At 39.5% G+C, this 26,734-nt stretch overlaps 3 protein-coding genes across 4 annotated transcripts; all 3 read right to left on the bottom strand.

The window, feature by feature from the left end:
* Window positions 1-221: 221 nt before the first annotated feature.
* On the bottom strand, window positions 222-10,531 carry tmc4 (transmembrane channel-like 4). Its single transcript, XM_037784632.1, has 16 exons — window positions 8,920-10,531; window positions 8,551-8,737; window positions 7,177-7,325; window positions 6,891-7,040; window positions 6,079-6,164; window positions 5,499-5,644; window positions 5,207-5,354; window positions 4,948-5,106; window positions 4,697-4,854; window positions 3,240-3,366; window positions 1,832-1,929; window positions 1,520-1,703; window positions 1,292-1,422; window positions 891-1,046; window positions 644-722; window positions 222-506 (listed from the first exon to the last, which is right to left on the bottom strand). Exons 1-16 carry the CDS (start codon window positions 8,972-8,974, stop codon window positions 417-419), a joined length of 2,103 nt encoding a protein of 700 aa, XP_037640560.1. The 5' UTR covers window positions 8,975-10,531; the 3' UTR covers window positions 222-416.
* Window positions 10,532-12,426: 1,895 nt separating this feature from the next.
* Window positions 12,427-21,464, bottom strand: mboat7 (membrane bound O-acyltransferase domain containing 7). 2 transcript variants are annotated; one of them, XM_037784627.1, is made up of 9 exons: window positions 21,308-21,464; window positions 19,502-19,584; window positions 18,212-18,341; window positions 17,529-17,655; window positions 17,270-17,426; window positions 16,671-16,866; window positions 15,293-15,445; window positions 14,988-15,164; window positions 12,427-13,354 (listed from the first exon to the last, which is right to left on the bottom strand). In XM_037784627.1, exons 2-9 carry the CDS (start codon window positions 19,575-19,577, stop codon window positions 12,949-12,951), a joined length of 1,422 nt encoding a protein of 473 aa, XP_037640555.1. In that variant the 5' UTR covers window positions 19,578-19,584; window positions 21,308-21,464; the 3' UTR covers window positions 12,427-12,948. The 2 variants fall into 2 exon arrangements, with proteins under 2 accessions (XP_037640555.1, XP_037640556.1); XM_037784628.1 differs by having other exon boundaries at window positions 12,949-13,354; window positions 19,502-19,581; window positions 21,308-21,458.
* A 1,011-nt stretch (window positions 21,465-22,475) lies between these two features.
* Window positions 22,476-25,240, bottom strand: rps9 (ribosomal protein S9). Its single transcript, XM_037785608.1, has 5 exons — window positions 25,211-25,240; window positions 23,893-24,005; window positions 23,666-23,788; window positions 23,281-23,467; window positions 22,476-22,735 (listed from the first exon to the last, which is right to left on the bottom strand). The coding sequence occupies exons 2-5, from the start codon at window positions 23,987-23,989 to the stop codon at window positions 22,558-22,560; spliced, it is 585 nt and encodes a 194-aa protein (XP_037641536.1). The 5' UTR covers window positions 23,990-24,005; window positions 25,211-25,240; the 3' UTR covers window positions 22,476-22,557.
* Between the last annotated feature and the right edge of the window lie 1,494 nt (window positions 25,241-26,734).

Below are 26,734 nucleotides of genomic sequence, written 5' to 3'. Positions count from 1 at the left end.
CATCTATTTGCGCTACCTGCAACCACCTCTTCTAACCACTGGTACACTTTAAACTTTAAACTTACTTTACACTACATTCCATATACCATTTTATAAACTGTACATATTATATCTATTTATTGTACACAGATTTTTTTATTGACGGACGGTACACGCTATGTCCATTCACTATGTTCATTCACTATATTCATTCACTTTGTATATTCTGTATTTCTATTTATTGTTTTATAATCTTTTTGTACACCTGTACCTCTGTATCTGCGCTTTGCTGCTTTGACACCTGAATTTCCCCCCGGGGATTAATAAAGGTCCATCTTATCTTATCTTTGTACATATAGGGTGCATACAGTCCTTTCAGATGCCTCATCATGTTGTTTAGAAGGTCGTAAAACCTAAACATGGTCCCTATGGTATGTTCAGTCATGTGCTCCTGCTGTATGCTTTAGTATCTGATGTCGACTCAGCTCCTCAATCTGCTTCACCAAGAACTGCTTGTCACGGCCCTCCTGTAAGCCAAACACCCACCATTGCATTAGTAAACTAAATACCTATGAGCATTAGGAAATCACATATATGTATATTGCCAAAATTCAATACCATGTAAGTCTTTGCTTTACAGTTCAGGTAAATGCCAACAACTTACCAGTTTAAGCTGAGCTCTTAGCAGGGCAACACTTTTCCCATAGACAGAGGCTAAGGCTACGAAATAGCACATCACCACACTGCCAGGGAGAAAGGAGCCATGATTATACATCATAAAATAAACAGCGAAGGGTGATACATGTATAATATGCAGGAAAAAATATAGGCTATATATTATATATTTGGGTTTAAGTACAGTACTGTATATGCCAGAATAATAATCCTACAGAAAGCATAAATTCACTCACCAAGATAACACAAACAGAGGGATGGAGAACGCCTGAGAACCAATGAAGAAGAGAAACTCCTGTGTAACTTCAGAGAGGTTGTAGAAAGATGTTGGAACAATCGACCACATGCTGGGGAAGAAACGGAAAGGACCGCAACCCATAGAAGGATGGATCCTGGATGGAAAGAGGGAAACACTTGTTCTTTGACAATGTAATATAACATTGAAAACATTATTATCCTATGTTAAACCAAATAAACCAGTCCTCTTGGAATTGTGTACTTTCCGACCAGCAGAGTAAAAACCTCAATGTCCACTTTTACTGCTATTTTACAATAATTATATGTCACTGCTGGCGCTAAACTAAAAAGCACTTCTGTTATGATTGTTACAGGGGAGAAGGTAGCAATCAGCACTCACACAGCAAGACTGTAAACCATGACAACTGTGGCTAGACCCCAGCCAAACAGGAGCACCACAAGGAAAAAGAAGGTGGAGGTGGTGGAGCGAAACGTCTTCAGTGCTGGCCGACAATTATAGAAGAGTGTGATCTGAGGAGGAAAGTCAATGGAGACAAAACCAAAGCAGAGTGTTGGTGGATAACTTTCTTTGTGTGAAACGTTGGCCGTATTAAAACAACATCTTCACCTTCTTGAAGTAGAAGAGGAGGACAAACTTGATGGTGTTAATGAGCGGCAGCAGAGGGCAAAACAGAGCTCCTGTCCAAACCACGGTCTGACCGTAAACCAGTCCGAGCACGTTGGCGGAAACCACAAACTCCTGTCGACCAACCCACTGAGCCAGCTTACTGGACCAGTTGTCCACCACCATCCTGACACACACACACAGTACAATCACACGGCTGAATGTCTCACTGTCAACAGTTTTGTTTACCAATATGAATGTACTGTATTCATTTGCATAATTTCCATCTTATTTAAAATAGACATTGGTATGTACCTGCGTGGAAACTCCACCAGGATGAGCACAGCAATGTTGATGAGGAGGTCAAACAGCGTCAGCTTGTACATCTCCTGTCCTACACGTGTTTCCCAGCACTACATGGTGACAAAAACATGAAAAGATGAACCTGTCTTACAATATTTAAAGGAACAGTGTGTAACATTTTGGGGATCTATTAGCAGAAATGGAATATAATATTCATAACTATGTTTTCATTAGTGTATAATCACCTGAAAGTAAGAATCAGTGTTTTCGTTATCCTAATATGAGCCCTTCATATCTACATAGGGAGCGGGTTCTCTTCACAGAGTCCGCCATGTTGCTCAGCCATGTTTCTACAGTAGTCCAGAACGTTCAAACCAAACACTGGCTCTAGAGAGCCTTTCACGTTTTTTTTACTTTACTTGAAGACCACAGTAGTTCTCCGACACGCTTGTGAAACTGCGGTAACGTGAGCCGCAGAGTGCAAAACCGTGGTACTGCCAGCCGCCGCCTGATTTCTGTTGCTCCTAAAGTAATGTTATTATGGTAAGGATGGCCTCTGAGCGAGGCGAACGGCGTTACTACAGTTTTGCACCGGCGGCTCACATTACCGCAGTCTTGGAAAGGGAGGCGTGAGTGGAGCGGTATTCAGTTGGTTGCAATCCGCAACCACACCACTAGATGCCTCCAAATCCTGCACACTGTACTTTTAAATGTGGAAAATATAAAAAAATTAACCTTATTTTGTATTCTTTGGTGTTTCCCCCATTCTTAAATTAGGACTATGTTGCTCAACGTAGGTATGCACATTATTTCCTGATTATAGCATTGTACACAAAGGCTGTAGTTATACTCCATGTCATAAATTATACACATTTATATATGCATTTTTACATGAGTGTTAGCAAAAGAGACTTCCATCAATACCACCATCATGATTTAGTGAAAAACTATCAAACCGTGGATGCTTTATCCTGTCAGTTATGACTTTGTTAGATAGTAAGAGACTCAAGATGTATTTCAGGAAGAATCATTTCATATTGGCTCTTTATTGTGACTCATTTGTGTTTGGCCAAACAAAACTACTGTCAATCTGTGTCTCTTTCTCATTCTTAGTGTTAGTCCTCAGTTGATCCAGCTAACGTAGAGTTTCCTCTGTCTCTGCAATTATGTAAAAGCAAACAGCAAACAGAATTCTTTGCTCATGGAAACACAGCCATAACAGGGACGTGAGATGAGGAAAAAACAAATATTTGGCCTTTTCTCCTAAGTGCAGAATTGTATTTGTTATCTCAATCCCTCTCTATGTTTTTCTTAAATTGTTGTCTAACAGCTTGGAAACTCCTTCAATGCTGCTTGTGAAGAAGAAGCATCTTTAACATTATTTCACATGCACAATAACTCACTCAAGAAGTATAATTACCGGGTAGACTTTATAGTTGTATTGGCACGTTGCACAACCTCCAGTATTTGTGTCCCCCTCGCAGGTGATCTGACGCCACAGGGTGAAGAGGAGAACACCCAGACTCACCAGACGAAGAAACACTGCCCTAAACATGGAAGAGAGCAGACAAATCATTATCAAACCAACTGTGATACTAAGTTTCTTAGTTAAGAGGTCAAATGACAGATTATTTAATTTAAAATTATGTTAGAGTGAAATATTCTATTTTTTACTGCACTAAATTATTATTATTATTATTATTATTATTATTATTATTATTATTATTATTATTAATAAGATTATTACTTATTATTATTTATTTTCAAAGGTAAATTTATAAAATACAATACAAAACATATGGCCCCTTCACACAGCCTTCAGATGTCTAGGTGAGTTGTTAGCAGTTCCACCAAAAGGATGATTTCCCCACTAAACCTCTCAGATGGTTTCATGTGGATACGTGTTTGAGGCCCAGAGAGGTAAAATAATAAATAAATAAATACATTTGTGTTGCAGAACTTTGTTTTTTATTCTTTCCTCTCCCATTAATCATCTCACGACACCTCAGATTTATCTGGAGGAGGCCCGACCCCAAGGTCTCTGGACTAAACTAGCTCCAAAACATTCACTGCTGCTGTTATAGACTTTAATTCTTGCGGTCTATAATGCTTTAATACTTACATTTTTTTTTTAATATGTACATACCATCTGTCACTGTCAATATAAATCCTACACGCTGTATATACAGTATATAAATATGTATATATGTACATAATCATCCAGTCCATGTACTGTATATTCATTCAGTAAAGAACACTTGACTTGTACATAGACGTTTTTGGCAAATAAAACTGATTCTACCTGTTTATAAAGCAGTTAAAACCACCTCAGCCAGCTACAACAGCAAAATGTTACTTTTGATACTTTAACTGCATTTTGTTGTTAATACTTCTGTACTTTTACTTATATACACTTTTGAATTATGGACTTTTCTTGCCATGGACTACTTGTACATTGTTGTAATGGCACTCTTGCTTTTTTTTTTTTTTAAAGATTATTTTTTGGGCTTTTTCAATGCCTTTTATTGATAGTGAGTGAGAGATAGTAGTGAAAGGGGGAGAGAGACATGCATCCAAGGTCCACAGGTCAGATTCAAACCCTGGGCCGCTGCGGCATGGACTCAGCATTTGGTACGTGGGACACCTGCTCTACCAGGTGAGCTATAGCGGTGCCCCAGTACTTTTGCTTAAGTAAAGGTTTTGAGTATTTCTTCCACCACTGAGCTCGGATGACACACATTTCCTTTTTGTAGCAGGTTTTGTAAAATCTCAAAATTGTTAGGGTTTTTTCTCAGTGTTTTCTTTTTTACAAACAAAAATTAACTAAATGCAAATGCTCTGGCATAATCAATGTCTCACAGAAACACCGGCACAAACCTTAACAGTGCCACTATGACAGTAGTGCTGGGGGCGTATCGCTCTATCAGGGCGATCTGGTCACACAGCAGCGGTACCACGAAGTTTCCGGTGGTGATGACGATGGAAGGTAGATACTCAAAAAACAAACCCAGGATCCCTTCCTGTCCACTCTTTCCCTGTTTGTCAGAGATGGGAACCAAAAGGTCACTAATGACTTCAGACCCAAGAAGACCACATGACCATCATCACACACCTTTTCCATCATTTACCTGGCTGAATTCGGTGGCCTTGAAGATGCCGTAGAAAGCTGTTATAATGAGCCCAAATGAAAATAAACCCATAAAAACACGAAGAGAGTATAAAACAATTTTTTGACCCAAAGTCAGAGCGGCTGCCCTTTTCCTTATGCTCTCCTCCTCCAGATCCACCTGACAGAGAGAGAGAAAAGAGGCAGGGGGTCATCTGAAAGCATGATTATGTAAAACTGTGTTTCCTCCGTCCTGCTAAGTGGGACAGATCCCCTCTGACCTGTAGTTGGTAGTGGATGTTCTTCTGCTTCAGTTTGGTGGCTCGGTCTCCCAGGCAACCGTAGTCCCAGCTGGTGAACACTATCATGCTGTAGTTGCCCCCGGCGCTGCCTCCCGTTGCCACGGCAACTCGAGCTGCAGTCCCCATGCTGCAGTCAGGGAAGAGGATACAGATGCAGGTCAAGGTGACTGAACTCTCGACTCCCGCTTTTAAATGTCATTCTGTACATACAAACACACACACAGGCTGCATCTTGATTATTAATATTGAACCAGTTTGTTCTGGGACTGACCGTGCTATGATACAGATGAGACAGAAGATGAAGTAGAAGACGGCGGTGAAGAGGTAAGCCAGGGGGATGTTATAGGAGAAGTTCCTGTCCTCCACCATTGTGTTGTTGTAGTAGCCATAAAACAGGTATGAATACTCCATGAAACCCTGAACAAAGAGGAGAGGACAGTCAATAAGCATGTCTGATGTTCTAAATGTTCATGGGATGTGGTTTAAATTCACCCTTCATCAGCAGAGAATATAGTAGGAGCATGTGGAAGCTGCTACTATTGTGGACACTGAGGTCATGGCCACTGTATTTTGCATCCTGTTACTACTGTATGTGTAACCTTTAGTTTTGCTGAAATAAAATAAATCCTTAACCCATAAATGGCTGAAAAAAAGACATTGACTTGGTATACAATATTTAAATAATGGAGAGAAAGGCTTCTTTTTGAAACCCAGAAGGATGCATTTATTGAGAAAAGCTGAAGGTGTAAAGAATTATAATGTCCAATAATGAAAAATACTAATATCTGTTTTGCTATACGTTCTGCACGTCTCATAGCTTTGAAGGTCATTGCGATGCTGCAGTTTCTCACCGTTCCCGAAAGTAAGTCAAGGAAGTAATTATAGAACTCCACCAAGCCTTGAGGATTTGGGTCGTACTCCATGCATTCCTCTGGACCTGGAAAACACACATAGCTTTATGATATCTGCATGCATTCTCAGAGATTATAGTATTTCTATAGATTTCTCTGAACCCCTCTGAGTGTATAGGTCATGTAGTTGTCCAAATGTTTTAAGAGTAACAGAAAGAGAGAAAGAGAAGGAGAGTGAAAGCTGCAGTGGTGATTAAATGCAGGCCTGTGGCTCACTTGATAGCAGAGGGTCTTAATCCTACACTGTCATCTAGATAAAACTAGTTTCCTCACAGCTTTCAAAGAATCAAAGGGTTTTATCTAATAAAATGAGAAATTGTGATGCATACTTTAAGTCAACTTTAAGGTTCGGAGCCGTGCATGATAAAATGTTTCAACATTATGTCTTCTATATTTTACACAAACTTACAGATGAACCTCAGGTAATTACATTTTTACTCAGATATCGTTTATATCTTCTGCTCATGCACCGGTGACTTCACTTTATTTCGGAGGGGAATACCACGGCTGGTGCTGCATGGTCTCTACATTTACACTATGATCGCCTCTGAGCCTCTGTTGCCTGGCAACTATTGCATCAGACTGTGGGATGGCTTCCCGTTTATATTAGAAAGAATTGTGCTAAAACATCAGGACACAGGAAATAAGAGGAAATGAAGAACCATGACAACACAGTGTACCACTGCCATGTGTTATCCTCAAGTTTAAGCAAAATGAAATGTTGCGAGCTAACAAACTGAACAAGTCATTACCAGTGCTGTTAACAAGGCTGGCCTCGACAGATCTGAAGACGATGCTGGGGATGAGGACAAATCCAGCAATCAGCAAAAAGGAAACAAAATTGAGAACCACCAAGAATCGCAGGAACAGGAAGTAAGACTGGACGCCACCTCCGAAGTTCCCTGTGGGGGCAAGGGGCCATGATTTCATTCAAAATGCAAACCACATGTGTAAAATTAACACTTTTCTTTGAGCATGTTATGCATGGAGTATACAGTATGTGTAATCTGCAGTCCTGACTAGCGGTAAAAGGTTTACCTCCAATCTTTTGCAACGTCTTGCCCCACAGGATCAAAAAGTAGAGAGATCCTCTGGCGTTGTCTTTGAGTTTACGCAGAGATTTGGTCTTTTTCCGTTTCCAGGACTCCCTGCTGGAAACCACAGGCACCTGCATTTGCTGCACCTGCCTGTAACGGACAAGTTACACTTAAATGACTCTGGAGTAAATAGTGTGTGATATATAATTATTGGTAACACTTTAATTTATGGGTCTGTAATTTCCAAATAATTTCAAATCATTTCCTCAAAAGAAACGTTATGTAATTTAGTTTTAATTATAGGGAAACTATAGAGACAGTGTTCAGTTGGTACATTTCTGATTAATTAATTAATTCCAATTAACTGCAGTGTGTGACAGTTCTGTCAAATTGGTATTATCTGTATTAAAGGAACAGTGTGTAACGTTTAAGGGATCTATTAGCAGAAATGGAATATAATATTCATTATTATGTTTTCATTAGTGTATAATCACCTGAAACTAAGAATCATTGTATTTTCATTAGCTTAGAATGAGCCCTTCATATCTACATAGGGAGCAGGTCCTCTTCACAGAGTCCGCCATGTTGCTCTGCCATGTTTCTACAGTAGCCCAGAACGGACAAACCAAACACTGGCTCCATAGACAGCCTATCGTGTTTGTACGTTAGCTGAAGGCCGCCTTAGTTCTCCGACACGCTTGTGAAACTACAGCAACGTGAGTGTCAGAGTGCAAAACCGTTGTACCGCCAAAAAGAAGTGTTATTATGGTAAGGATGGCCACTGAGTGAAGCGAACGGCGTTACCACAGTTTTGCACTCGGCTGCTCACAAAGTCCTCCTCCACTAAAAATGTGTGTTGCTTATTGTTACTTCACTCGCTATTCTGTCTTTCAGAGGTTGTTGCGGACTGAGTTTTCAAACTAGAATGAAGATACTGGTATCATATGAAACTAGAAAACCTAAAGAATCCATTGGTACCAACCGTGTCATGCTGTCGGGACGAATGCTAAATAACGCTACAAAGATACGCTAAATTTTGGCGAGGAAAAACTGGCATGGCCATTTTCAAAGGTGTCCCTTGACCTCTGACCTCAAGATATGTGAATGAAAATGGGTTATATGGGCACCCATGAGTCTCCCCTTTACAGACATGCCCACTTTATGATAATCAAATGCAGTTTGGGGCAAAAAACATGCAGGTTTTTTAATGCAGTATAAATGTGTTATTTTCGCCTATACTAAAATGTTGTATTTTAATATTTCTGCATACTGGGGTCCCTAAACAGTCTTGGAATTGCATTAATTGGGTATCACTGTAAAGCTGAGACTCTTGTGGATCCAATGAGCACCAAACTTTCAGCAGTAGGTTTCTTACCTCACAGCTCTCTTTAGTGACATGGGCAGAGGACTGCTCCTGAGGTCCCGAGACGGTCCACCGCTGCCCTCCTCATCCTCCTCTGCGGGGGTCGAGCTCCAGTCGAATTGAGGGTGATTCTGATTGGACACTTGAGATGGAACCCGTCGTAACCTTAGCGACTGCTGGTCACTGGGGTAACCGTTCACTGTGAGAGAAGGACAGAAACACAGCAGAGAAAATGATCAGAGCAACATGTGTCAAGACAATTCAGATGATTCAACATCAGCAGAGACATTTAGTTTTTCAGTCCATTCAGATATTGATTGTTTAGTGTTTAAAATAAACAAACATGTAAGTAAATGTGATCAGACGTAAGAAAAGACACACCTTCAGCATAGTCATACACCTCTGTTGAGCCTCGTCTCTGTGGTTCACTGGCCATTTCTCTGAAGCAGTTTAACACAACCAGCTCTAAGGACTTTACTCTGTAAAAACATCTAATACAAATCCAGAATAAAACAAATGGTGAACCAGCTGGTCATGAGGAAACGCTGCCAATCCAGGAACTCTTTCCCTGTTGTTGTCTTCTCTCACGGACTTTACTCCCTTTGTTAATGACCACACAGGTACTTCCTTGTATGATTTAACCCATTACTTCCAAATACATAGTTACCATTCATTTACAGTTTGCACGGTCCAATAACCAGCAGGAAGAAAAGAAGCACACAGCATGAAAACGGGAAAGTCATTTGTCTTATTGATGAGTTCAAATTCTTTGAGTGTACTTCAAGAATTATTTTGGTGAATTTCAATTGTAGGTAGTGATGGGAGCAAATTAAGTATATCCAATAAATGTGTACAAGTTAATATTATGAATTTACCGGCCACAAAATGTTTGTTTTATCAAGAGGCTGCCGTTCCTCTTAGCTCAAAGAAAGCACTGAAACACTGTTGTGAGGTAACTAAGCAGGCGTGTCACTGATGCCAGAGAGTTAATGATTTCCCAGTCTCACAACTGAAAGAATGTGATGTATTTAAAAGCCTTTTTTCTCCTAGCTTTATCTCACTGATTCACACAAGGTAACTGTTGTCTCCATAATGAACACAAAAAGTCACAGATAATCTTTAAAGTTCTTTAAAGAAAGAAAAAGCAAGATTAATGAAGGGATGCTGATATGTATTTCACCTGTTACAGAGCAGGGAGTGTTACAGTTGGTGCAGTATGTGAAGCTAAAGACAAGCGCAAAAAAACAGACATAAATAGTGTGGAGATGAGAAGTCAACGGAAGGAGTAGAAGTCATCACTGTGCAATAATAAAGGGAATCATTTCTACAAGGGATGAGTTTTGGCACAGAGGGTAAAGGCATGACACAAAATACATTAATTCAAATGATCTCGGTTTGAGATAACGTGGAAAACAAAACATATTGGGAGATAAGATCTTTCAGTTCTGCTTTCAGTCACGCTCATATATAAAACAGAGACACAGTAGAGTTATCACAGTTTGAGACAGGAGTGAGTGGAAGAACTCTCAACATGTTTTCCAACTGTTCACAGTTTATCGGGGTTAGAGCCGGGCGATAATTCAATATCATTTATCAACCTTCAGCAGAAACGTTTGATCGATATGATCTATTTAATGTTATTCTAGATATCTCTGCTGTCTGAACAAATGTTTCAGATCTAATTAAAAATATTTGTTTTAGACACATTATAAGTTTGGTCACATGTAATACGTAACATTGAGAGAGTTTATTGAACATCAGTTTGATTATTTTATATATGCATACTAGGGCAGTCAAAGTTAACGTGATAATAACGCGTTAACGCAAATTCGTTTTAACGCCACTAATTTCTTAAACAGATTCACGCAACTTGCGATTCTTAGGTTGTACCTGGCTCAGTTTTAAAGCCAGAGTGAAGATACTGGCATCAAATGAAACTAGAAGACCTGAGGAATCCATTGGTTTGTCATACTAGCGTGTCACAAAGAAGGCTAAATAACGCTGTCATTGTTTTGTGTACATACATACATTTGCATAAAGCAGCATATTTGCCCACTCCCATGTTGATAAGAGTATTCAATACTCCACAAATCTCCCTTTAAGGTACATTTTGAACAAATAAAAAATGTGGGATTCATTTGCGATTAATCACAATTAACTATTTTAATCAATTGAGAGCCCTAATGCATTCATATTTCATATCAAATACAACTTAACCATTTGTGCACGCAACTGAAATTTTAATTTCCTTTGGTGGAAGTGTTCTGTGGGATTGCCTACTACTACTGTTTTTTCAATAGACTCCAATATATTTAGGATATAAACAGTAGTCCCATGTGCCCAAATACTAGATACAGTATCTCAGAAACTACAAGGAGCACAATCAAGTATTTGATATCCATGAACTCATAACAAGTTGAATATCAAAGATATGCACACATACGCAGTGTAGAAAAATATTTCATGTGGAAGAAATTTAATAAACACAATTAAAATTTTTCAAAAATCTGGACTTTGACTATTAATAAAAGTGTTATTTTTAATGTGATCTTAAAATGTCAAAGTTGTACTGTTAGATACTTGAACAAAGTATGTTCGTACCAAATTTCAAGACTTTTGTGATATTGTTTTTATCGCCAGGCCCTAGCTGTGCTGTTATTCGTGATTAGCGTTGGCAGCTTTTAGTTATGATGTGAAACATGCGACTTTTTTTATCAAATGTTTGGTCCCAACCCTGAATGGTCCACGATGGCAGTACAGACATTTTGGCAGTGAACGGACTGTTGCTATCTTACACATGGCACGCTCATATATACAACACCGCTATAGTGATTAGTCAGTGCAGATGCTCCTGATATGATCACAGTTACAGGCAGAACAACAGTAAACAAAGAGACATTTTGGATACACTGGATCAAGGGAGTGAACCAAAGCACAGAAATGTTCGGCAAATAAAATGAGGAACATTATAATGCTGAAAACCAAAATCTAAAACACTTAAAGAAGTCCTACTATAACTAGCAAGCAATTTAAATATTATCCGGACCTTGCTTTGTTCCTGCACAGTAAGTTTTACATCTCTGTATTTAACTGTCACAAAAACATAATCCTATTCAGACTGTTTATTGTGGTCAGAAACGGTTAAGGTGCTGATTTAAGACGCCAAATGGCAGAAAATTATTTTGTCCTGTAAAAAAAAAAGAAATTGAAAAACTTTGATAATGCTCACACGCAAAAATGATAGCTGAGCCCTGATGATGCAGCCTGGTCGCACTAAACGGCGTCATTTTGCATGCAATAAGAACGTCTTTCTTGCTTTTTGCGTGTCATTTGTACGCCATGTAGTCTGTACTGACTGCAATGTAAACTAATCTATGTAAATATGCTAGTGACTCAGAGCTAGTGACGTAGAATAAAACCTGCTTATGGTGGGTGGGAGGGGAGGTCGATGGTCCAACAAACACAGGACTTTCAACCAGAAGACCGGTGTTTGTGTCCCAAAGTGTTTTTTTGTTGTGACATGTTTTTTTGTGACGTGTTTTGCGTACTTCTGTTACGTTGTTTCCGTACGTATTTCACTTAGTTTACGTATTTTAAGCCCAACCATGTTTTTCCTAAACCTAACGAAGTGGTTTTGTTGCCTGAACCTGATAGCGGCTGTTACATTAGTTTTGTTGTGTGGCGTAAAAATGACACGTAAAAAAGGCGTACAAATGACATGCGAAAAGGCGAATAATTACATGCGGAATGTCCTTGTAATGTCGTACGTCTTCACATGACATAGATTCGGATGATGACACCATCATAATGGTTTTTCCATCACTATCTATTCTGTACTCGAGTATAAACGTACTGTAACATAATACTGAGTGCTGCTGGAATGTTGTGTTGGTTAATATTTATAAGATCATTATGAGGATTTAGCTGGTTATAGTTTGACGAACCCTACTGCCTGTTTTTAAATCAGCATCTTGACATTTCAACAACCTCGGCTTGACAAGTAATATAGTTCACTTAAACACTCAAAACTGTGAATGGTATGGTGAAATAAAAGCACAAGTACTGTACAAGCAGACGCTCAGATGAGGGGAGTGAATCAACTATTTACAACCCAGTCGCCTCTCACACTACAAAAGTAACAATCATTGAGCTCAAACATTCCTCTCCCAGTGTTCACAGTACCTTGATGTACATTTATGGAATGTCCTTTAACGGATTTTACACACTTTCGTCTGATTTATCTACATTTTTTTTATTACTTTTACATTTTTCCACAAGAAATCTTGTGGGACCTGTGTGACGTTTGTTGCTAGGAAGATGAGAGTTGGTGCGGCTGATGTTCTAGTGTTTAAGTAACCCCTCCTCATGTCCCAAAAAAAGTATCCACCCAGTTCTTTTCTGTTCCTCCATTCAGTCTGTTTTTTCTCCAGTTTTCACGTTTTCTATCTTCTCTCCCTCTCGTTTCTCCTCCTTGTCCCCTCTCCTTCCTTCCCGTTTCCCTCCCTTCAGAACTCTGCCGACTATTATACAGCAGACGGCGATGATGTGCATGACGAAGTAGATGGATGTCCAGTAGTTGATGGTGTCAGAAGCCTTCAGCAGCACGAAGCCCATGCACATGTAGTCGTAGGCCCTCATCTTCAGGAACCAGTGAACCCAGTCGAAGATGTTCTGTCCAAAAGGACCCAGTTTAACTCGGACAGAGGACTCCATGGCCGACTCGGCTGCGATGCACAGGGGGATGGTGAGGAAGGAGAGGTAGTAGCCGGCATGTAGTCCGTGCCAGTAGGCGCTGATGAACATGGTCCAGCCGGCCCTGAGAGGTACAGAAAACAGGAGAGAAGTTGAAGTCATACGGACACGCCACTGTGAGGGTTTCTGTCTTCTGTCATTTTATTTATTTAAGGGAAAACAATTAAGGGTGCTTTCACATCTGTAGTTTGGATCATTTGGTCCGGACCAAGAGAAAAAATTATACGTTGTGGTATTTTAGTTCTGGCCCGGTTCCTGTTCACACTGACTTTTTACCAACGAACCAGAGGAGTAAACTTGAAGTTCTACACACCGACAGGTAACTCACTGATTGTCATCCTGTATCCTCAGGACCCACTTGGGGAAATCAAATTCTGGTGACTGACAGAAGTTTATGCAGCACTTTAATGCTTCTGATGTGTATATTTATGTTCTTTGATTAATAACTGAAGCATTATGGTCACACACTTTTTAACCTATTAATGAGTGAAAGTACCCACGCTGACGTGCTTATATACACAGCCTTAAATACAGATCAATAAGATTGCTTCCTGAACAGATTTCACGATCAGCAGATGGATTTATTAGTAGTTTAGCTTTTGAAATCCTGCTAAAATCACATATCTGCTATCATAAAATCCTGTGGTTGGTTCGTTTGCCTTCACACCACAAACTAACGACACCAGAGTCCACTTGGAAACAGACCGAGATCCACCTATTCAAGCGGTCCGCACCACGGTTTGATTGACAGATTTCACACCAGCCCGAACGAACACACTAACCAGGCAAACAGACTTGAGTTTGTTTTAACCGAACCAAACAGGTTAGATGTGAAAGCACCCTTAGATGCTGGGGCAGGATCAGGATGGATTATGTGCAAAAGAAGTTTTTACAGTGTGTGGTAGGACATGAAATTATCACTACATGTCCTCCATGTTTCAGGAAATAAAAATAGCAGAAATGGTTTCTAATAAAATTAGATTTAAAAGGTTTAATCTGGTGATATTCTGCGTTTGTATTATTATCAACAAATCCCACGAAGAGACCAAAAAAACAACACTGTCTCTACTAAGTATTGTCTCTGTCCAAAAACTATTAAAAACACATAAATGAGCCACACTGTTCCTCCATTACCAGGAACACAGCTTATTTTTAATCGCTCCCACTTAACACCACCCTGTTGCATTAAACACTCACTAGTGAACCAAATCCATGATTGAAACAGTCCCAAAAAAACTATTTACTCCTATTTGAGTAATGGTTGTTAAAAACTACAGTGCCCTGCTGTTATAAGAAACTGTGAATCCTTTTTCTAAAACATTAAAAACAGATAATTGTGACCCTTTTTATTAAGATTTGCATGTTCAGCAGGATGGAGTTCCACAGAAGAAATAAGACATAGTTGATTTTGGTCTTCGCATTGGGATTTACTGACAATAATTAACATTGAATATCACCAGCCTGGTATTCCTGCACAAAATTCCCATTCAAAGATCAAAGCTAATTAGAAAAAGAGAGAATGACTAGAAAACCTGCTTTAAAATCTGGAGATGCTTGCAAATACCTCACAATTAAGATCTTTTAATATTTTATCTCATTGCCCAGGTCTATTAAGACACCACACAGGGATTTATGGATGAGTTCTGGGATTCATGTCTGTGAAATAAGCAGAAAGTGCTGCACACACAAAGCCTTACCTGAGAGCGTAGGCTTTGAAGGGGGCGTTGGGGTAGATGTAGTGATGAAGCCACCACTGCACCGTCATGTTCCAGTAACGCATGCCATGGCGGACCTTCACGCAGAAGTCGGTGTTGTAACAGTCAATGTTCTGGATGGTTTTGAAGTCATATTTCTCTTCAGTGGTGGGATCAGGACTGGCCACAAGGGAAAACAAATTGGCAGAAAAATTAACTTTCAATAACAAAAACATGAACTCAATACAGACCAAGATTACATTGATGCATCCTCTTTCAATATACTCGTTGGCCCTGTGATGATGTACCTGTAGTTGACGGTGGGTCCTCCTCCAGGTTTGGCCAGAGCGTTTTCTGGATAGCAGCCCAGACCTGCACTGATACAACCAGCCTCAGCTCCGCACCACGCTGCATAGAAACGCATCCTGAACACGAAGAACACTGCTATCATGTAGAAAAGCCTGGTGATGGAGAGAGAAAAAGACAGTATTCATCTCTATCTTATCAAACAACTGCAGGAATATTACTCAGACATGCAACCCTAGATCACTACTGGGCCTCCACTACCATCCTAAACCACAGCACTGTTGTACTTAGCTCACTGTGAATGCTTTGTTTTCATTCATTTGTCTCATTTAATTTGCCTTTCTCGGACTAACGGCAGCCAGACTTCTGACAAGGAATTAGTAGAGACACATTGTACAATCAGTACATTGTAGTTTAAGTTAACTGGCTCCCAGGACAATTTAGGAAACATTCTGACATATTATTCACCACATTTAAGAAATAGTTTTGACAAAAGCATGGACCGTATGTAGCTTTTAAGCCCCTATAGGTATTTGGCATTCTTTTGGTTATTCCAGTCCGAGAAAAGTGAAAGAGATAAACTTTTAAAATGTACATTTTTAAGCTAGTTTTTAGCAGGACAACGGTCTTTCTTTTATATTAATTTCTCAAATTTGATTCAGTGTATTCTTCTCTTAGCATTTAAGTTATTGCATTGTACGCAGTTGCTCACATTATTAATACACACATTCATGAAATGATGCGTAAGATTATATGATTAATCCACAACTCCTATAAGTGACGTTTGGTCTCATGCAGGAAGCGATATCATAACAAATTTCCTCTTATTTTTTTCGTATCTATGATTTGTTCATATTTTGTTAGTAACCAAGTATTAAGTTTGAGGAGCATAAAAAAACCCACATGATTACAATATAATAACATTTAGATTATTATATGTTTTAGAGTCATTATAATGATTGGATTATTAAATTTGTGGGCTAAAGAAATACTATATATACACACTGTATTTAATATGGTCCATTGATCCCAATTAAGACTGTAAAAACCCTTCGGATGACATTGTGTGCGTTCAGCTTCTGAATGACTTACATACTGCTCTCTTTTTCTTGGGCATGTGCCAGAGTATTTGCAAACGACACAATACCTGCCATTATGTAGTGTTTAGGGGGCGTTACCTATGCTTACAATGAACAATGAGCCACACACCTCTAAGTTATGATCGAGTGGGACTGATCATTCAGCCCACCTGGGTAAGAGCAGATTTGGATGGTTAAGAGCGTTTTGGTGCATCTAGAGTTGACTTCTCTTATTTTTTCTCTTAACAGAAAATATAAGAGAAATTTAAGAGGCAGCATGAGGCCCACATTGTAACAATACCTAAAGAAATAGTTTTGATCCAGGAACTCCTCTGTGCGAACGTAGGCCAGCGGGAAGACAGAGTTGACACCCAGGAACAGAGCGGCGTAGACAGGAACCAGCTTCAGACGCTGCAGACACGGCACCCAGCCGGGCAGTGCCTGAGGGCTCGGCTGCCTCAGCCAGTCAACGTAGGTTTGGAAGCGAAAGAACGGACCTTTGGGGAGATGGGGGGATGAGATTAAGGAACAAAGGCGGTATTGAGAGGACAGTGATAGACAAAAATGGACCACAAGGTTAATGCAAGACACAAAAGGGAAAAGTGAGGTTCAAAAGAAGAGAGGGTGGTGTTGGAAAGGAGAGGGGTGTAAGAAAACAAAGAGAGAGTAGAGGTATATGAAAACCAGAAGTAATTCTAAATAATACTGAAAACGATGTTTGGACTCACAATATTGGACAAGTAGCGGAGAGTGAGACAAAGAGAGACAACAGTTAAAATTCATGCAAAAGCAAATGAACATCAACAAGAAACACGAATATAAACAGCTAAACGTTCAATTAAACATCAGGACTGATACAACTTCCTCCTATACAAGTGTCAGACATTTCCACAGACTTACCGGTCATTATACCGGCGTAACAGTAGCTATAGGACAGAATATCGTAGAGGGAGGGCTCCTGAGACAGACCGCCAATGACGGGAGACTTGGCGAAAGAGCTCACGTCCTTTTTCTTCTCCATGTGGAAGCTGTACACCTCGTTTGCAAGACTCACCATCTGAGTTAAAAAAAAAAAAAAAGAAAAGACACATCAACAAAGATGCACAAATTGTAAAGACACTGTGTGTTGCTTCAGGAGATTTGACTAGGTTTCCTGTACCTTGAGAGTGAGAAGTAGCTGGATGGCGTTGGCGAAAGGTGTCGGTGGAGGCAAACCGAACCGAGTGACCAGACGGAAGAAAAGGAGGTAGACGAAGGTCCAGGTGAGACTCAACGCTGGGGCATGCCTGGTAGACAGAGACAAGTGTTAGGAGTGAGTTTACATGTTATGACTACACAGTATCAGTAACAGTAACAGTATCCATAGTCCAGTTCATGTAGACTGTTTTGTCCCCTTTGACTCTTGTTGTGTGCATCACCAGCGATTCCCAAAGACTGGGTCGGGACCCACAGGTGGGTCGCAGGAGATTTTATTAGGGTCACCAAATAAATTTGCGGAATTTCTTCAATAGTCTTTTATTTAAGATTAATATCTGCAGTACACCTTTGAGCCACATGATGGAGCCTGAATATTTCTATTGTTCTGATAATTGTAGCCGACTTATAACATTAAATCTAATATGAAAGACTAGTCTACGTTCTGTTTGTCTTACAGATGAGAGGATGAAAAAAAGAGCCTGTTAACGCTGCCTAAATGTATTTATTTAACATTAATAGAAGTAATAATTACTGTAGATTAATCAATAATAAATACTTCTGAGTTAAAGGGCGACTTTCCAGACTTTTGTACTACCAATGTATGTCTGAAATACGTTTGTAAAAGCACAGCTGTTCATCACTCACCGCCAGCTGCTCTTTATAATAATCCATGTTCCAATCACCGTCACCAGAGAGTGGAGCGTGTGGATGTTACAGGTAGCGATGGCCACAGAGAGGCCCAGAAGAAGAGCTGCCCCCTGCTTCACAGGAGGACCTGAAGTGAAAGCAAAGTTATACAGTTAAGTTACCTACAACAATCTACCAAGGGGCCACATGGTGTGGGAAAAGCACCTGAGACTCAGCATGAAAAGTGTTTTAAAATCTGTATATTTCCACATATTGCTCTCCTCTCCAGCAGCAATGAAAAAAGAAAAAGATGACTTGCATTGTGGGTAACGTAGGCACCAGGTTTTGAAAAGGAAGAAGAATGTTTGGAATAAAAAGATATTTATTTTGATCTTTTTATTTTTGTCCGTCTTTCCGTTACTGATCATCGTGACTCCAACAGCCTTATAGAAAAAATATCTTTAAAAAAATCATCCCTTTCATATGGTACGATACATTTTCAAAACAATGACAATATATAAACTGTAGTTGCAAAAGAAAAGAGGCTGCGAAGCATATAGACAGGCTTAACATTAGGTTAAAGCGCACAAAACCCAGAACCCTGAACAAAGGAAGAGATTAATAAATCATCTTTCAGCATCATTCATGGTCTCCCCAAACACCAGATTAAGCACCACTAATCCTTAACAGTAGTCTGTGGAGCAGAGACTGTTAAGCAGATTTCCACTTAGAACAGAAGGCTTTCCTATAAATAAATGGTCCAGTGTCCTATTAGACACATTTCAGGATATATAGTTAAATAATGTTAAAATTATACTGTTTGGTATTTTGTCCACTCTCTGTATGTGCGAAATAATAGATCGTAGTTTTTGATAACTTCCTGTCTCACAATTCAAAACTGTAACAACTGTAATTTTTTAGTTCCTGAAAAAGAGAGTATTGCTCTCCATGAATCTCACCTGAAATTATATAAATCTAAATAAAATAAAAACCTTAAAACAAATAAATTAAAGTAAGTAAATATATATATAAAAATAATAATAATAATAATATTAAATAAAAATATTAAAATAAAATAAGTATAATACTATTATAGTATTAATAATCAAATTAATTAATAAATAAACCCAACTAACCATCAAGACATTGACAGACAAATTACTAAAATCTAAATACATATGTGATAAATTCCATAAGTCCGGGCACGTTGTCAAAAGTTTATGCCATTTAGAGGACAAATATAAATTCATTATTATTATTATTATTATGATATTATATGATGATGATGTTATGTTCCAAAATACTCACTGAGGTAACGGAAGAGGAATCCAACAGGGATGGAGGCAGCAAGAATCCCCAAGTACACCAGCTCATCGGGAGACATCTCTCTGCTGGCACAGAAACACAGATCACATAAATAATTACTCACATATGAAACATCATTAATAGACAATCCATAATTATGAGTGAACATTACACAGAACAGAGTATGATGAACACAATAAAAGCAACACATGCAGGCAATACACCGCTATCCACTCCAATAACCTGCAACAAATACTAACTTGGTGAAGCTGAACATTTCTATTTCTATTGAGGCTTCATCACAGATGTATTGATTAAATCCTATGGTGGGTTTGGAGGATGTTTTTGATGCTGGATCACATAATATTGCAATGTGGAGGGAATACTTTGTCCAAAAAAAGTGAGGGTTGGTTACTTTGGTTTGAAATTGTTTTATTACAAAGAAATGTTAAGGGACTGTTTGTAAGTCCTAACACGTATAAATCAATCCGGGTCGGTGTCCCATGCGCGCTCGCGTGTGGCTACGCTGCTCAGACTCAGACTCCTACACAAACTACACAGAAGCACCAAAACCGCAAAGTTATATCTAGTGAAGCCTGTCTTGCAAAACAGTGTTGGCCGCGGTAGGAGGACGCGGGGGAGACCGTAGCTTTGGTCTCCAGGGCCGGAGTCTCTGCTGTACTCTGCTCCTCTGCCTGCTTGCCTTAACTATCACACCGCGCTCGTTCTCGCTATTTTCGCTCCACACGTGCATGCGCGCACACTACATACTGCAGAAGAGTTAGTTTAGCTCTGAGAATATCTAGTGAATGTACAGTGGACGTTTGTGCAGAAATAAATGCTGCAGCTCCTCCAGACCAACAGAGGTTTCCCGTGTCTTGGGAAGTGACGGGGCTCCTCAGCGAGAAACGTTATAATATAGAGTGACATTGTGATTTTAGCTGACGTGTGTCGCCTCACTCTGTTGAGCGAGGCTCGTTCATGTCTATGTAGAGCGAGCACAAGCCCGACGCTTACTTTCGTTGACTTAACAGCCACAGGTGTCGCTGTTAACAAGCATTTCTGATTCTTACAAACAGTCCCTTTAACTCTCAGTCTATATGTTATTTCTTCCATATCATGAATTTGCCCAAATCATTTCTCTCCACTTTGACATTTGTGGACATGTTTTTTGCTACTCTTCATATTCTAAACATACTACTTCATTTTGTCTACCATTTATATTGGCAATTTCTTTTTTTTGATTGTGAGAAATTTGTCCAAAAAGTCCTGATAAATTTGAATCAACTTAAAATCTTCAGTGTGTATTTCACCATCATGTATCCTCCATGTGAAGCTGTGTAATATCCGGTGAGTTATGCAAGAGCTCCTTGTAACACTGTTGCAGCAGCTTGTACCATTATCTTGAAAGGTCGAATAAACGCGTTCATAAAGAGATTAAATGCAACACATTATGTTTATATAATACAACACACGTGGGAATGTATCCACAGGCTAACAGGACGTTTGTGACAGTATTTGAGTCCAGGAGGAGAAAACAGCTGCTTGTTTGATCACTTTCATTAGATGTAATGAGTTATATAGAACAAATGACAATAGTTTAACTTACTTTAATCATCTTAATGTTGACTAAAACATGTCTACCATCACTCTCTTGTCTTTAAAGAGCTGCTTCCAGGTGAGTTTACATGTTAATGTTAGCTTAACAGCAGACGTTAGCACTGGAGGTCCAAACATTTAGCCTCATTAGCAGCTAACACAGTGACCGACCTCATCATCAGCAAAGGGTTAAAGCTTTAGAGTACTTACATTTATAACGTGTTGAATCACCACGGTTAAATAGGTCTTGTCTCTAGCAGCAACCTGCACAACCTCCCAACTAAACTAAACTACCCATCCACACCCTGCACACCTCACAATAACACAGAGGCTACTGACACTTCCTGGTTGGTGAACGATGACGCCTCTAGTAGGACTGTACCATTCTGACTGTAGGGGGATAGATAGATGATAGAAACGTTATTGATCCCAGAGGAAATTCAAGTTTCCAGCATCACAGTTCCATAGTGCAAAAACATGTTAGTAAAAAGGCAGTAAAAAAGTTAGTAGTGCAAAATACCAAAAAATATACTAGATATAAAAATACAAGGAGATAAAGAAAACTGTTAAAACTGAATATAGTGCAGGGTAACAGCTGTGCTACACAACTATTAAAGTGAATATAGTGCAGAAGAGACAGTTAAGACTGAATATAGTGCAGGGTAACAGCTGTGATATAGGACTATTAAAAAAGTGAATATAGTGCAGAAGAGAGTTAAAACTGAATATAGTGTAGGGTAACTCCAGTAGTTTAGTCTATGAAAGTGCACTGTGTGCATTATTATCTGTCCTGCAGACCGTCCTTTGTCCCCCCCCACCACCCCTTTCCCTAGAGAGGTGTTGTACAGTTTGATGGCTTGGGGGGACAAAGGATTTCTCTGTTTGGGGATGACGGCATGCAGAGGATGGCTGGCGTTGTCCATTATGGCCAGCAGTGTGTTGAGTATTCTTTCCTCTGCCACCATCACGAGTCAAGCTCCAAGCCGACTACAGAGCCGGCTCGCCTGATCAGCTTGTCCAGCCTTGAGGGACCTCTTACTTGTAATGCCCCAACAGCACACCACAGCATAGAAAAGGACACTGGCTGGTAGAACATCCGCAGGAGTTTTGTGCAGATGTTAAATGATCCCAACCTCGTCAGGAAGTAGTCTCAGAAGTGTAGACTGAACCAATCCAAATTCTGTGATGACATGGCTAAACCTTACCACAGTCATTCATAGCTAATGTACTTCATAACCGCTGGTAAATCATTTAAAAGTTAAATCACTCTTCTCAGTATAATACAACTATATCTGACTTCTCATCTCACAATATAAAATTACATTGGTATAGACTTCATGAGCCAATATTATAGGGAGGGAAAAACACAACAACTCAGTTTCTCTGGTCAAACCAAATATTTTTATTCAAAATTTTGACAGAACAGGAAGCATCAGAACACTCCCTGGACGACATCCTGCTTAATCTTCCTCCTCGTCGTCAGCTCCTCCAGCGCCACCCTGGCCCTTCTTGGCGTTCTTTCTCTTGACGCGGCCTGGGCGTCCACCACCGTATGGAGACCTCAGGGAGAAGTCGATGTGCTTCTGGCTGTCCAGGCGAACCACAAAGGAGGGGATGTTCACCACCTGCTTGCGCACACTGCAAAGACAGACAAGCTTTAGAAAACATGTTCTGCTTTAAAGAGGAAAAAAAGGCAAGTTGAACTGGATGACAGCATCAGACAATTTTATCCAAATGTAATAATCTTAAACATGTAAACGGGCTAGTGCCATCAGTTTACTGCAGGCTTCATTCACGAGGAATTCTTGACTCCACAGAAAATCAGAATATTTTAGTTAAATCATCAGCCTGAATATTTAGTACATCATAACACACAGGGTGTAGTGAATACTACAATTGCCCGAGGTGCAATCCCCAGTACCTTACCTGACAGCCACAACACCACAGTGGCTCAGTCCAAGCCCTCACTGGTACGATTGGCTCTGGGCAATGTCTACTGACAAGGTATACGGTTTTGATACCGAATTGACCTTATTGAAATGTTTAACTGATCTCAGCGGAGAGCGTTATAAGTTGATGGTCCTCTGATGAAAGAGGAAGCATTGAGTTTCTGATGAGTCCCTCATAAGACTTGTGACCCCTTTATTATTTGACATTTGTTCCCCTGGATCGTTAGAGCTTACCGAATGTGCCTCTGGCGGATAAGCACGCGGGCATGATGGATGCTCTTGGCAAGTCCAAGCTTGAAGACCTGTGTCTGCAGCCTCCTCTCCAAGAAATCTTCAACCTTCAGACCGAGGATGTAATCCAGCTTCATCTTACCCTCGTCCAGCACACCGATCCTCACCAGACGCCTGAGCAAAGCATTACCTGGAAAAACCACACAGGAGCCATTTTACAATCCTAAACACACAGGCTCATACAGTGTGCATATAATCCTTTTTAGTTAAGTGACGATATTGGCCTCATTCACGAGGAATTCTTGACACCACAGAAAGTCTGAATAATGATAATGTAATCATCGGCCAATACTATGCTCAAACCTGTATTTGAATGTGTTTTGCATACCTTCAAACAGACGCTTGGGGTCCTTCTCGTCAAGAGTGAGCAGCTCTCTGGCAGCTTTGCGAATCTTGGCCAGGGTGAACTTGACTCTCCACACCTCACGCTTGTTCCTCAGACCATACTCGCCTTGAAAGAAGATGGGACAATAAACAGTCAAATTTCTGTACCATCTAGCCCGAAAATAGTGCAATTTATAACTACATAGCTGTTAAAATGAAATCAGAGCATACCAATGAGTTTCAACTCCTGGTCGAGACGGGACTTCTCGAAGGGACGGCGGGGGGTGACATATGTCTTGCGACAAACCCAACTCCTGGCAACGGGCATGGCGGCTTAGAAGTGCCTGCAATATCACAGATATTAGGTTAGTCATGCAAATAATCAAAAGGCTAGTTTTACAACAGAGAAGGGAAAATATTTACAGTAAACTACAGACAACTCTCTCCCTAAACTCTAATCCTAAACAGACATCCTCTTGAACTAGTCCAGGGGTCAGCAACCTGCGGCTCCGGAGCCACATGCAGCTCTTTAGCCCCTCTCCAGTGGATTTTTAAAAATGGAAATGAATAACTTTTTTGTTTACATTTTCATTCATCATTGTAGGTCTATGGTACCACAGCATATTAGGGCCACATTGAGAAATAAATCTGAGATTTCAAGAATTAAGTCATAATATGATAATAAAGTGAAAGGTTTACAAGAAAAAAAGTCATATTATAAAGTAGTAATTTCACCTGTTATGACTATTCTCAGAATATGACTTTTTTCTTGTAAAGTTATTACTTTATTCTCATAATATGACTTTTCTCATAAAGTTATGACTTTATTCTGGTAATGTTACTTCTTTGCCCTTTGGCTCTCACTGCATTAGACTTACAGTATATACTATAATCTGTGTGTGTAAGCTGTATAATGTTTTGTGGCTACAGACATTTTTTTGCCTAAATGGCTTTGTGGGTAGTAAAGGTTGCTGACCCCTGAGCTAGTCCCATTCACATTGAATTGACTCAATTTCACAAGAGTGTTAACATTACACCCTTGAAAGTGCAGCAAAATTATTTTTTATTTTAAACAATATAATGCATACTGCTAAAATGTATATCACAATATGTATGATTCTGATTTATGTTGTTCCTTCTTACATTATATTTCATTGTGGAATTACAGTTAAAGTTGCATTTCAACCTCCCAACAACTAAAACATGGAAATGTATTCACAACACTTCTACGCCAGAACAGTTTAATTAACTGTGTTTGTAACTACAAGAAATCATGTAACTATGCGTTAGAAAACAATCTATGGGTCTGAACTACGACCAGGCCGCAGCTGCACCGCACCACGTTGTTCAATGTGACCAGCTAGCGTTAGCTTAGCTGAGTTAGCCTTTCACTCCAACAAACCAACACAAAACTACACGTGGGTTATTTAAAAGACACATTCGCCATTAAAACCATATTTCCTTTCACTGCCTATGCATGTTTGTACATGTAGAAGGTCTAAACGCTGTGAGTTAGTGATGTGGAGTAGCATGAGGCAGCAGATCGTACCTGTGTCGCTCAGGCCAGCAGAGTAAAGAGGACGTTAAAGGAAGTTCCTGTTCATTTATAGGGCCGACGCACGAACTACATATCCCATCATGCACCTCTGCGCCAGAACGGAAGTGGGAATGTTGGTCTTGTCGCCCTCTGTTGGTCAAGCCCAGGGGTCAGCCACTTTTACAACCTTTACTATCAAAAGAGACATTTTAGGGAAAACAAATTAAAATCTGTCTGGAGCAGCAAAACATTTGAGCATTGTGATGAAGGTAACACAGTTTATAGTCTAAGTATATAGTATATAAGTCTAATGCAGTGAGGGCCCAAGTGCATATGTACTACAGAGTATTAGACCCACATTGAGGGGAAAAAAATCGGAGATTTCCAGAATAAAGTCCTAATATTACGAGAAAGAAGTCGTAACATTACGAGAATAAAATCATAACTTAACGAGCAAAAAAGTCGTAATATTACGAGAATAAAGTCATAACTTAACGAGAAAAAAAGTCGTATTATCACAAGAATAAATTCATAACTTCACGAGAAAAAAAGTTTTATTATTATGAGAATAAAGTCATAACTTCACAAGAAAAAAAGTTGTATTATTACGAGAATAAAGTCATAACTTAACGAGAAAAAAAGTCGTATTATCACAAGAATAAATTCAGAACTTAACGAGAAAAAAAGTTTTATTATCACAAGAATAAATTCAGAACTTAACGAGAAAAAAAGTTGTAATATCACGAGAATAAAGTCATAACTTAACGAGAAAAAAAGTCGTATTATCACAAGAATAAATTCAGAACTTAACGAGAAAAAAAGTTGTAATATCACGAGAATGAAGTCATAACTTTAGGAGAAAAGAAGAAAATAACACGTCAAATTACTACTTCATAATATAATATTATGACTTTATTCTCGTAATATTATGACTTTATTCTCGAAATCTCAGATTTATTTTTTTTCCTCAATGTGGCCCTAATACTCCATCATAGCGTCGTACCATGGACCTACAGCAATGATGAAAAAAAATGAAAATGTAAACAAAAAACAATTACTCATTTCCATTTTTAAAAATCCTTAGTGAGCCACTGGGGAGGAGCTGAGGAGCCGCATGTGGCTCTGGAGACGCAGGTTGCTGACCCCTGGTCTAGCAGGAAAAAACAGCTGAAAACAGTAAATACTGACGGTACTAGTTTCAAATATGCGCGTATTCCTACTTACCTACAGATATGTGTGTATTATAAATATGATTCATGAAGTCATATTGGCCTACCTGAAAAATATAATAGACCAGGCTGCTGGAGTTTATAACTTTTAGGGCACATGAGGGGTCAAATGACCTGCTTTAGCCTATTCAAGGTTTTCTCATATACACTGTTGAATAGGCTCGTACAAGTGTGTAACAAGTGGTGAGAAATCTTGCATGACAACATGTTTAAGAGTGAGGGTGGTAAGGTGGTAAACTCAGAGAGAAGGACATGGGTGACTATTTATATAACTCTGAAATGGGACCCTGAGCATGTGTTTCTGTCC

This window comes from Sebastes umbrosus, chromosome 11, assembly GCF_015220745.1.
Source record: "Sebastes umbrosus isolate fSebUmb1 chromosome 11, fSebUmb1.pri, whole genome shotgun sequence".
NCBI classification, from domain to species: Eukaryota; Metazoa; Chordata; class Actinopteri; order Perciformes; family Sebastidae; genus Sebastes; species Sebastes umbrosus.
This window is presented reverse-complemented; position numbering and strand designations above follow the sequence as displayed.